Here is a 12,902-nt window from a genome sequence, read left to right on the forward strand (position 1 = left end):
TAGCCCATAAGGGGATTGTCATAGCGTGATAACGACAGGATACATCATCCAAAAATAATCGTAATCTCTTTATTGAATTATGACAAAATTAGAAACATCGATTATTAGTCAACTGTTGCTTTTATTGAAGTTAACAAAATTATCTGCTTCAATTTGATTCAAAAGACATTCTTCAATATTTCCCGGTTGACGACACCGGCATACTGTGTATACTGCTTCGACGTGCCCGTCAGTGCTATAAACTGCTCTGCTACTTCGACCGCGACGCGCACCTGGGCTTCTGACGTACTTGCGCCTGTTTGTTTTCCACCGGAAAAATAACAAATAGGTATCAGTAGAACAAAAATTCACGCCTCCACCCAGACTGATTCCGGCAGTGACAAAAGTTAGCAAATTATAGCTTTCTACATACCCAGATGTGGTGTAGCGACGACCTTCGCATGATTGATGAGTTTTTTAGTGGTGTCTGATTTCGGTGGTTCTTCTGGATACACATCAACTGCAGCTCCGCCGCATTTCCCACTCTCCAGTGCATCGAATAATGCGGCTTCGTCCACAATGCCGCCACGTGCCACATTCACTACCTTGACGCCGTTGCGGCACTTGGCCAACGTGGTCGATGAAATTAGATCTGAAAGCGAATTGATACTTGAATGATATTTATATTGTCGGAGTCGGTGTTGACCCTGCTTAAAAAATTCAACGGAACCAATATAGAAATGAGTTTTTTGCAAAACAGCTAATGTGCAACAGTTTTGTTTTGTATGATGAAACTAACTTCTCGTTGCCGGAATCAGCGGAGTGTGCACGGTAATATAATCAGCAAGCGGCCAAATCTGCTCCAGCTCCATCTTCTCGATACCGGCGGCTGCAGCTTCCTCCGCCGTGGTAATCGGATCAAATCCTATGATGCGCATTCCGAATGCCTTCATCCTCGTGCCAACCTCACGTCCAATCCGCCCGAGGCCCAGGATTGCAAGTGTCTTACCGTAGAGCTCGGACCCGGAATATAGCTTACGGTCCCAACGACCCTCCTTCATGCTACCAGCCGCCGGACAGATGGGTCGTGCCAACGCTCCAATTAGGAAACATGTCAATTCGCATGCCGAGATTGAATTTCCACCGGGTGTGCTGCCGGAAAAATAAACAAAATGTGTGATTATTTCTCTGTTCGGTGTACCTACTAGTTTTGATACTGCTGCTGTTAAGGATTTATTCTTAGTGATACCAAACAAAAAATTATGGATATCAGTACACTCATAAAAATAGACGTAGCTACACAAAGAGCCCTTCACTTGCTTCTATGAACAGGGGAATATCGTTGAAACTCTGTACACTGATTTTAGTAAAACTTTCGAAAGGGTTGATATCCATCTGCTAATATTCAAACTTGAACGTTTGCAATTTGAGGCAAAAATCCAAACCTGGATTAAATTTTACTTGACAAACAGGCTGCTGATTGTCCGATTTAATGGACACTTTTCTGATCCAGTTAAGGTAACATCCGGGGTTTCACAGGGCTCTCATTTAGGTCCTTCACTTGTAGCGTAGAAATTGCTTTTGCCACAAAAAACGAGAAGCTATTTGCGCTCAGTGCGTAAATCGCCACAGGACTACCCCCCCGATCAAAATCCTGCACACACACTACGGCCCATAACGCAAATCGCCGAGGAAAGAACGTCAAAAAACCTGTCGTGGTTAAAAGTTGGCACCATTGTAGTAAGACTTGGAACGTGTTCGGACGTGAAAAATAGGAGGGAGGAACTTCTGCTTAAAAAAGGAAGCGATAATCAGAACTTTCCCGTGCGGTCCCGCTCGTTCTATTCTTCTTTCGTGTGAATCATCGGATTGTGCGAATTGGCCACGTCGGTCGGCCGTTAACGTCGAACGGTTGAGTAATCCCCGCGGTACTATCGAAGTGCGAAAGAGTGCCGTTTGTGCGTGTAAAGCTGTTCAGTTTTCTTGGTCGGTTGGTTCCGGTCGCCCAACGCGTCTGATTGCCATACAAAAGTTCTCAGTTCGAGGATTAGTGATCGCTGGCGCCAGCCAGTAGCGGAAGAATCACCTGCTTGGCCAAGTAAAGGTGTATCTCTATACGTTGTGACTAAAAAGGAGCCAAAATCAACGATAAAAGCCATCTGGGTGCGACATTGCAGACAAGGTCGCCATTCTTGTGAAGGAAAGCGGCTGTCTTTGGGCCCAAGGTTCAAGGCCAAATCGTCGAACGGTAAGTGGCAAAATCAAGATAAGGCAAGAGTTCTCAACACACTTTTCATTCTTTTTGTTAATTATATGTAGAATCGTCTCAAAGTATAGATTTAAGCAGATGACATGAAACTATACATGGAAATTGCAACTCAATTAGACCTCCAATTAATCCAGCAGGAGATTGACATTTTTTACAATTGATTATCTGAATATTGAAAAACGCCACATCATATCATATACAAGAAAACATACACTAAATGATTTCAACTGTATTCTTGGAGATCTGTACTCTTCAACAATCTGTAGAAAAATGTAGTAAAGTAAGAGATTTAGAAGTGATTCTTACCTCAAAACTGACATTCGCCAACCATTTTAACAGGATTGTTCACAAGGTCAATAACATGCTTAGTTTTATTAAAAGATTAATTCAAAAACTCTATTGAAAATCTGTTGAAACTTTTTTACAGATCACCAGAAAGTTATATCCGGGTATCTTTCAAATGAAAGAGCTCGTTGGTACCTATCACCAAAAATTTTTTAAATTTTTGAAAAAAGTGTCCCACTTTAGACGCTTTTTTTCTATTATAGTAACTTGTTCCAATTCATGTACCTACCATATTCAAAAAAAATGTACAAATATTACTTAATTTATTATTTTTTGCTTCTTTTCTCGTGTACACTCTGTTGATAGGAGAAAGCCAACTTTTTTTCATTTCTTCATTTTTCTCTTTTCTTCCGAAAGTGTACTTACTTTAAAACCAAAACATTATTTCTCGTTGCGGCCTCGATGTCAATGTTATCGACTCCAGCACCGGCGCGTCCCACGGCCTTCAGTCGACCCGCACCAGCATCCAGTATTTCGGCCGTTATTTTGGTGTCCGACCGTACGATGAGTGCGTCATAGCCCTAGGGATATGAAAAGGCATAAAATAAATACCACCGCGCTATGACGAGGCGATCATCAATTTACTTTGATGGAGGAAAGGAATACAATCTATGTCATTTTGGGGAGCATTCAATGTTGGACAAATAAGCATCCGTTTCCGATGAATGGGGAAAGAAGTTGTCGATTTGTCACTCACTACGAGAAAAATAACCACCATTGACTAGTTCTGTCAGCAAATGTTGACAATTATTGTCGTTGCTGTATTTATTGTCGGAATTTTGGCACTCTAGCTTTGATGGATTGGGAATTTGTCTACAGGAAGCGGGAGCGGTGGATGTCCTAATAATTCAACAAATGCGACTTAGACTGACTGTGGGTATTTGAGAATCTTCTGGTATGGTCTGGTCTGGTTATCGGAAATTTTTTTATTAGCCAACCAACATGTTACATATCTGGAATGTAAATAAGGGGAACGCCGAATTTAGCTGCCAATTATTGTTTCCTTACGACTTGGTGAAGATAAAACACGTGTTGCAACGAACAAGTGCTTGTTCAATATTCGGAAACACTGCTTATCGCGTTTGATTCTTTATTAGATTGCATTTTTGACTCTTTTTTAGATTGCATAACACTATAAACTAAAACATTTACAGTAATAATTAACACATTAAAACTACATGCGTTTTTAAATTCAATAATGTGTTCTCTTATTAAAGTGTTACTGAGTGTTTTAATTTACTAGGTATAATAACAAGTATATTGTAATTGTATATTCCTTACCTTAACTTCCTTCACCAGTTGATCTTTGCTAAGTTTTAGCTTGTAATCAACCTGCGAATATAAACCGTTATTATGGAGTTCTCTAGGCACTTTAACAAATCAACTGACATGAATTCCATGATCCTGGAGTAACTTGACGCATGAATTATCGACGGCATCGCATACAAGTACATTCTTAATTTGAACCGGCATTTTATTTTACAAGATCAGGTCAATATTCACCACACACTTTCTTTGTTTTCTTCTTTAATTGAGCACAATCTAAATGCAAAGCCACTTCAATTGAGATCAATTACCACTAAGCACATTGAATAACTGCTCCGATGCACTTCCAGACTGCAACTAGTGACGCTTTCGCCAGCAATGAGGCCTTGTCAGCTATTTGTACTGCATAAAGAGTGACAAACAGAACCCTAGAAACCGGTCCTATAAGTATAAATACCAATACTAGACAGTATTGATGCGCACTTGCACCATCGCATCAAAAACATGAATGTAAATAACCAGTACTGGCTAACGCAAGAAGCCGGCGAAAGAATTAAATTACAATTTCGAACATCGATCACGTCAAAATATGTATTAAGTTGAGCCTCTACCAATACTGACACTCCGATATGACGAAGGCAACTTTCGACAAGCCAAACCCGATCCCGTTCTTTCCAACCCGGAGCATCCCCTCCTATCAGCCCAAATTTTCCTGTTTACAAGTTACAACCTTGTTTTCACTATCACTTTCTGTACGTCTTGCTCCGCATGCTATCACCATGGCTACCTCTTAATCGGTAGTTTCCAACTGCCTCAAGAGGGTTTTGCATTATCAGTGGATTGTCTGAAAGATTCCTATTCTGACTCAGTGTTTTATACTTATGTAATATACACATTTCAAACCATTGAAATAGTTGTATCGAAACTGTAAAACACATAAAACCTCGTTGTACGACTATCTAAGTCGAAGAATTTTGAATTTTGTGATGCCAAATCCTTTAACACTCATAAAAAGTAAAACACAATGCAATAGAATAAAAAGTTTGGCCGCACCTATCTTCTTTAGCATACCTAGGTTCCAAAATCATTAGGTCTGTCACAATGTATTCTATTTGTTTTAGAGAATAACGTTACATCCTTATTTACATTTCATAATTTTAACCTTCCAAATCAAACATAGGGTTTATGGCTGATTTCCGTCGTACTAGGGAAAGCCAATTCCATTTTCATCATTTTTTGGATGGATTCAACGAATAATCCAAAAGTTCTTGTGCTGATTTGACTCAAACACACTTACCTTCCTATACGTGCACGTTAATTTTATTAAAAAGCGGTTATTATAGCCATTTTATTGAAATTACGCAACTGACTTTATTTCTTAAATTCGTCGTACCGTTTTAAAATAAGTTCATCAAAATTTTCCATCGTACGAGTCAAAAATCACAACAATGTTTACGAAATTAGCGCGCATGTATTTGTGTAGGACAGCACGATAAATGTCACGCTGACAAAATTTCTGCCGATCATGCAAGTTTTCCCGGCTGCAGAATACCAACAATGTGAGTTGTTTTCATTTTATGAATGAGGGAAATTGAAACGATTACCAATCGACATTTTTTTCTTCGTCGCACGTAACAGGTGCGTAATTTGGCTGGTAGGAATTCCTTAATGAAAAACAGCATTTAAATAAATCTCACTTTTATTGATCGCACACGATAACCAACAAACTAAAATTTTAGGGAATAACAAATTTTACGTTGTATGTCATAAAAACACTAATATTTATAATTATTTGTATTGGATAGAACGGGAATAGGCAATTACGACGAAGCAGCAACAGACCGTATCACAAAAACACTTACGGGTGCAAATGGATATAAAATCAAAGTTGAAATTGGACTAAAAATTAGACTCGGAACTGATCTAGAAACTAAAGTTGAAATTAGAATTAAAATCTGACTTGACATAGCGCATTTAATAAGACTAGAATTTGGGCTTGAGGCTTTACTTCGAATGTAACTGGAAATTGCACTTCAAATTGGATTCAAAAATAAACTCAATTTGGACTGGAGTTTTATTTGGAACTAAACATGAAATCAAACCTAAAACCATATTTGAAGTTTTTATTTGAAATTGGACTTGAAATTTTAGCTGAAATTGGTTCTTTTTTCTGTTCTGCCTTTTCTCTTATCCATTCTTATTTTTTGTCTTTTTTTAGGATTTTCTCTTTTTCTGTAACGTTTTCTTGGATTTTACTCTCACTTTCCATTCCTTTGCTCTCGCTTTCTACTTTTCTCGTCTCGTATTTCTGGTTTCATTTCTGTTTCCGTTTTTTTTCGTTTGCTTCCTCGTTTTTCGTCACGGTTTTCACTCGTTTTTTGTAATTTTCTTTCCCGTTTTCAGTGTTTTCTTTTCTCTTTTTCCCCTTTTTTTGCGTTTCCAGTTATTGTTTTTTTCCTAACTCTTTTTATCTCCTTTTCTTCCGTTTTTCGTCTTCGCCTGTTCTTTATTTCGTGTTTTTGATGGCCAATTTTTCCGTCTTTTCTGTCACGTTTAACCTGTTTTTATTCTCTTTTTTCACTTTCCTCTCCAGTTTTCCTCTTGTATCTCCCGTTTTTCGTCTTTTTTTCTTCCGTATTACATTTTTCCTTAGTCCGTTTTTCTTTTTTCTGTTTCTTCCCGTTTTATATCCCAACTTTCTCCTTTTATATCCTTTTTAATCACTTCTATGGGTGCATTCCATGACCTCTGTTCATTAACTCCTATGCCTACCTCCACGAGGTGCCGGCTGGGGTACGCAACTTCAGTTGTCGTATGCTAACAGGAAAGGGGGCACAGTGGCTCCCGCCCACATTAAGATGGCAGCCCCATCAGCGGGATAAGGACCTTAGGTTAACAGCCTACTGTACCGGAACACAAAAAAAGTTTCCAAAAATGAAAGAAGAAATCTCTCTGGATTATTAGCAACGACCTTTAGCATGAAAACACAGACGCGAATCGGAACATGGAATATACTGATCCTTGCCCAGCAGGGCAAGCTGGTTCAACTTTTAAGGGAAGCAAGCCGCCTGAAGCTTGAAATCCTAGGGCTGAGCGAGGTCCGCTGGCCGGGTACTGGCGAATACAGGACATCATCCGGGCAAGTCTTGCTCTACTCTGGCATACGAGGTGAAAATGCTACTCGAGAAAGAGGAGTTGGATTCCTACTGAGACGGCCAGTGATGAAACCTTCGGCAAAGCGCAGCGGGCGGAGGGAGTGGATTACGGATGAAACTTGGAGGAAGATCGACGAGCGGAGAGAGGCGAAAGCCGGCATTGAGCGAGCGCGGACCAGATCGGCTAAGACAGCTGCCCGTCAAGGATACGCCGAACTGGAGAGGGCTGTTAAACGTGCTTGTAGGCGGGACAATAGAGCCTGGACTAACTCCCTAGCCGAACAAGGAGAAACCGCCGCCGCCAATGGTGATATCCGTTTGTTGTACGATATTTCTCGCCGCCTTAGTGGTGCCAGGATGAATAAAAGATGCTGCTAAAGGACAGAGCTGGTCAGCTACTGACTGACCGTACAGAACAGCTTAAGCGATGGACTGAACATTTTGAACAACTCTTCCGAATTTCAATTGTCAGAGACCAACAAAACCAGCAGCGTATGACACCTACAATTCGTCGAATTATTCGCGTCAACTCAGAGGCGCCATCGCTGGATGAAATTGTAGCAGCCATCAAGAGTATGAAATCCAATAGAGCGCCAGGGATAGACTGTATTTCAGCCGAAATACTCAAAGCTGGCCCATCTTTGTCAGCTCAGATGATGCATCAGCTTTTCGGCAATATATGGGAAACCGCAACTTTGCCGGTGGACTGGATGCAGGGCATATTGGTCAAAGTCCTTAAGAAAGGAGATAACTGAATGCGGTAACTGGCGTGGCATCACGTTACTCTGTATTACTCTCAAAGTACTCTGTAAGGGAAGCCTCAACCGGATCCAGGAGAAGATCGACGCTACTCTCCGGCGGTAGCAAACTGGATTCCGTGCTGGCCGATCATGTGTAGACCATATCACTCAACTCAACTCGAACTCGACTCAACCACGAAAACATCTGGGGCGCATTTAGTCGCAAAGGGTAAGGAAGCTAGAAAAGTCTTTTGAAGCGAAAGAAATATCACTAGCAGCCTTCCTAGATATAGAAGGCGCATTTGAAAACTCATCCCATAGTTCAATGATTGCGGCTATGATGAAACGTGGTTTCGATGTATCCGTTATCCACTGGATTGGCGAAATGTTATCAAAACGAGATATATCAGCAAAACGTGGAAGTACATCCATTAGCGTTAGAGCAATGAAAGGGTGCCCATAAGGAGACGTAATATCACCTCTATTGTGGTCTTTAATAGTTGATGATCTTCTTCAACAGTTGACAGCCTTAGGCTTCGAAATAATTGGCTTCGCAGATGATATAGTCGTAATTGTTCGTGGGAAATTTGATTCTATCATCGCTGACCGACTGCAAATTGCTTTAAATTTTATTTCATCATGGTGTGATAAGCAGGGCCTCAACATTAATGCCAATAAGACTACTATCATACCATTTACGAGAAGGAAAAAAGTAACATTGAGCAACATAAGTTTGAAAGGAACACTCTTGAAACTTTCAGACACTGTCAAATACCTTGGAGTATTTCTTGACAGACAACTCAAAAGCAAGCTGTAAACAAAGTTACAAATGCTATATGGATATGTAAACGAACTTTTGGTAAGCAATGGGGACTGAAACCGAAGATGATCCAGTGGATCTATTCGGCTATTGTAAAACCCAGGATTACCTATGCCACGGTCTGGTGGCCAAAAACAAAAGAAAAAGCTACTCAGAAAAAGCTAGAAAGACTTCAAAGGCTAGCCACTCTCTCAATAACAGGTGCAATGAGAAGCACACCGTCGAAGGCATTGGATGCTTTACTCTATGTGCTTCCACTGCATCAGTTCATACAATTAGAAGCTGAAAAGAGTGCTCTGAGGATCAAAAGATCTATGAACCTCTTTGATGGTGATCGTACAGGTCATCTCAGTATTCTAAAGACTATTAGTATTAATCCTCTGGTAATCAATAATTTTAATTTATTGTTCTACAGTCTTCAGCACAAGGCAGTAATGAATCCAGTCTCCAATAATGAAGACTGGATGGCGAAAAAATACAACTTTGACCGATTTTTTCGTGTATTTGAGCCTAGGCGTGATTCCTGGGGAGACGGTGGTCCCGATCTTCGCCAAGGCTCGACTGTTTTTTACACAGATGGTTCAAAAATGGACAACCAAGTGGGAGCAGGAGTAACTGGCCCAGCAATAGACATTTCAATTTCTATGGGTAGATGGCCAACTGTATTCCAAGCTGAAATTCAAGCAATTCCAGAGTGTTCTACTGTGTGCTTGCGCAGAAACTATAGACATTCAAATATATGCATCATGTCCGATAGTCAAGCAGCTCTAAGTGATCTAAATGCGACATGCACATCAAAACACGTCTGGGAATGTATTCAATCACTCCAAAAATTGTCTTTCCGTAACCAAATCAACTTATATTGGGTCCCAGGTCACTGTGGAATTGATGGAAATGAGAGGGCTGATGCGCTTGCAAGACTCGGATCTTCTCATCAATTTATAGGACCTGAGCCCTTTTGCGACCTATCTGCTTCTGCCCTAAAAATGGAGCTGAAGGCATGGGAATGTACGAAAGTGGAATCAAATTGGAATAACACTTTCAATGCTAGGCAGTCGAAAGGGTTTACCTCTCCAAACATTTATAGGGTATGTTGCTACATCGTCGTAATTGCCTATTCCCGTCCTATCCAACACAAATTATTAAAAATATCAGCATTTTTATGACACACAATGCAAAACTAGTTATTCCCTAATATTTTAGTTAGTTGTCTATCATACGCGATCAATCAAAGTGAGCTGAGATCTATTTAAATGCTTTTTATCATTAAAGAAGTCCTACCAGCCAAATTTCCTACGTTTTTTCGTGCGACGAAGAAGACAATGTCGACTAATCGTTCTAATTTCCGTCATTCATAAATGAAAATAACTCACGCAAGGCATTGTCGTTATTCTACAGCCAGGAAAACTTGCCTAACCTGCAGAAATGTTGTAGAATAACATTTGTCATGCCGTCCTGCACAAATACATGCGCGTTAGCTTCGTAAACATTGTTGTGATTTTTAGTTCGGACGATGAAAAATTTTGATGGACGGATTTTAAAACGGTACGACGAATTTTAGCAATAAAGTCAATTGCGTAATTTCAATAATATGCTTTAATAGTCGCTTTTCAGTGATTTCAAAGTTCACGGATCGGAAGGTAAGTGTGTTTTAGTCAAATCAGCACAAGAACTTTTGGCGTATTTATTAAATCCATCCAGCAAATGATGAAAATTAGAATGGCTTTACTTATTACGACAGGAATTAGAAAAAGACCCTATGACTCGCAAAATACTGGAGCTTTCAAAGAAAGATCTAAGCATCTATACTGGTCTAATAACAGGACATTGTCCGAGCCGTTCCCAGTACGGTAGTTCACTTCATCCGAAATGTATCACCGGACTGGACAAATGCTATTAGTCAAACAATGACGGTCGCTTCTAATAGTGGTGCGTCATCCTGACAACATAGCTATAGTAAAATGGGGGATATATCACAATAGATCAAACAAATGGTCGCAGTGATAAAAATAGCCAACTTTGATACAAAAAAAAATAGGCGCAAAGGAGTTCCAGATAAGCTAGTCCATCTCATCGAGGCTCAGTACGAGGCCTTCTCGTGCAAGGTTTTGCACAACGGCGTCCTGTCCGACCCTATAAGGGTTACTGCTGGCGTGCGACGGGGCTGCATTTTATCATCGTTTCTGTTTTTCATCGTTATGGATGAGATATTAGTTGGAGCAAATGACAGTAGACCAAATCGATTGCCTTGGAATCCTCTAACGATGGAGCAGCTAAATGACCTAGATCTAGCCGACGACATTGTTTTACTTGCACAACGCCGAAACGATATGCAGAGCAAGTTAGATGACCTCTCCGAGAGCTCCCAGGCAGCATGTCTCACAGTCAATGTAGCAAAAACTAAGTCTATGGTAGTGAACACTGACAATTCCACCAACTTCACAGTAGCGGGACAACAAGTTGAGCAGGTAGACGTCTTTCAATATCTTGGTAGCCAGACAACGCCCGATGGTGGTACCAAAATTGATATTGCCAAACGAATCAGGAAGGCCAGGAGTGCCTTTGAAGGTCTGCGAAACGTTTGGTGCTCCAACTAGATCACTCTACATATGGAAACTTGAATTTTCAATTCAAACGTTAAATCCGTACTGCTGTATGCCTACGAAACGTGATGCGTCTCAGCGGAGACAACGCAAAAACTGCAGGTATTCATTAACTGGTACCTGCGGTATATCATTCGTGCCTGGTGGCCTGACAACTGGATATCCAATGAGGAACTCCATCGTCGATGTCATCAACGGCCAATAGCCACAGAAATTCGTGAACGCAGGTGGAAGTGGATCGGACACACCTTGAGGAAAAGAGCAAACGAGGTTTGCAGAGAAGCACTCGACTGAAATCCACAAGGACAGCGTAGAACAGGCAGGCCCAGAGGCTCATGGCGACGCAGCTTAGCCAACGATATCCGGGCTGTAGACGAGAACCTGTCCTAACGACAGGTATAAGCCATGGCGGGTAACCGTCAGCAATGGAGATCTCTGATTTCATCCCTTTGTTCTGCCGGACCGTCGGACATGGACACATAAGTAAGTAAGTAAATATCACTATTGAATTGTTTAGTGGTCCGACTTTTCGTTTTAAAGTTGAAAGCAAAAATGTAAAAACTATTTGATACAATTTTCTCCGGAACCACACAACCGATTTCAACGATCATAGTATCAAATGAAAGCTCTTGTTATCATAAAGTATTTGGTGAAGTTTCATTGAAAAGAAACAAGCAGTTTAAAAGTTGTGCTTAAAAACCCTGTATTAACTAGGTAATAAATAACCGCCTGTTTCTCAGAGATGGCCGATCCAATTTATGCGCATTTAGTCTCACTTGGAAGGTAATATAGCCTCATAGATCACTACTGAATTGTTTTTTATTGGACGTGTAATTTCAAAGTTATGAGCAATCGTGTACGACACATTAAAATTTACAATAATTTACAGTTAGCTAAGACAATTTATCTAGTTTTAACTACTTTAGCACCAAATGGGCGGTTTTAGCACTGCAAATATATTTGCAAAATTTCATAAGAATTGATTTCACCGGTCAAAAGTCATTTAATAAAAAATTGATTAAATTTATTTAAGAAAACTTGATTGATATGAATCAAATGGAATGGCGTTACAGGAATTATACATCGTCAATAATACCTAAAACCTACAAACTAGACCAAACTAACAGACTTAGGGTCTGTAAAAGATTAATATTTTCTCTTAAAACTTATTTTTACTTGTACTTACTTAAATCAATTACAACTTACTTATACTTACTCAGCATTTTCATGAAAAAAGAATCTTACTTACTTTTCGGCGACAATCCGCTTATCGAATCCATGCCGCATTCAGGAGCCATCTCCACATTACTCGGTCTTGGGCTGATGCTCTCCAGTCGCCCCTAACACCCGCTGCTCTACCATCCTCGTCAACAGCGCTCATCCAGAAAAAAGGATCTATCAAAATTTAATAGTACCGTAAAACAGGGTAACAGTAACAGGGTTGCGTTGTTGCCTCCCAGCTGCCTTCGAGGTAAGACGGTGGCCTAATAATCCAGTCGTCGTATGTTCGAATCTCGACTGGGAGAGGCTGTTAGAGTCAATAGGATCGTAGCAACTGGCCGTGCAATCGTCCTGCATTGTAACAGCTGGCTGCGAAGTCTGTCGTATATAAACAGAAGGTCAAGTTTGGAAAACGGAATGTAGCACTCAGGTTTTGCTTTGTTGCGTTCTTCCTCTTATTGTATCCTTTCTGTTACGTTTATTTTTCTTTTCCATTTTATTGCG

General features: G+C 40.4%; 1 protein-coding gene across 1 annotated transcript; it reads right to left on the reverse strand.

Annotated features, from left to right (window-relative positions):
* Positions 1-69: 69 nt before the first annotated feature.
* Positions 70-4,221, reverse strand: LOC128742492 (D-3-phosphoglycerate dehydrogenase). Its single transcript, XM_053838871.1, has 6 exons — positions 3,983-4,221; positions 3,875-3,925; positions 2,960-3,114; positions 779-1,131; positions 413-631; positions 70-295 (listed from the first exon to the last, which is right to left on the reverse strand). Exons 1-6 carry the CDS (start codon positions 4,064-4,066, stop codon positions 159-161), a joined length of 999 nt encoding a protein of 332 aa, XP_053694846.1. The 5' UTR covers positions 4,067-4,221; the 3' UTR covers positions 70-158.
* Between the last annotated feature and the right edge of the window lie 8,681 nt (positions 4,222-12,902).

This window comes from Sabethes cyaneus, chromosome 3, assembly GCF_943734655.1.
Source record: "Sabethes cyaneus chromosome 3, idSabCyanKW18_F2, whole genome shotgun sequence".
NCBI classification, from domain to species: Eukaryota; Metazoa; Arthropoda; class Insecta; order Diptera; family Culicidae; genus Sabethes; species Sabethes cyaneus.

What these genes read in the sequence shown, in the direction of transcription:
- LOC128742492 (XM_053838871.1), bottom strand. Translation starts at nt 4,066, where the DNA reads ATGCCGGTTCAAATTAAGAATGTACTTGTATGCGATGCCGTCGATAAT. An exon ending in AACTGGTGAAGGAAGTTAAG is followed by an intron (nt 3,115 to 3,874) that starts GTAAGGAATATA and finishes TCATATCCCTAG; the next exon opens with GGCTATGACGCACTCATCGT. An exon ending in AATAATGTTTTGGTTTTAAA is followed by an intron (nt 1,132 to 2,959) that starts GTAAGTACACTT and finishes TTTTTCCGGCAG; the next exon opens with CACACCCGGTGGAAATTCAA.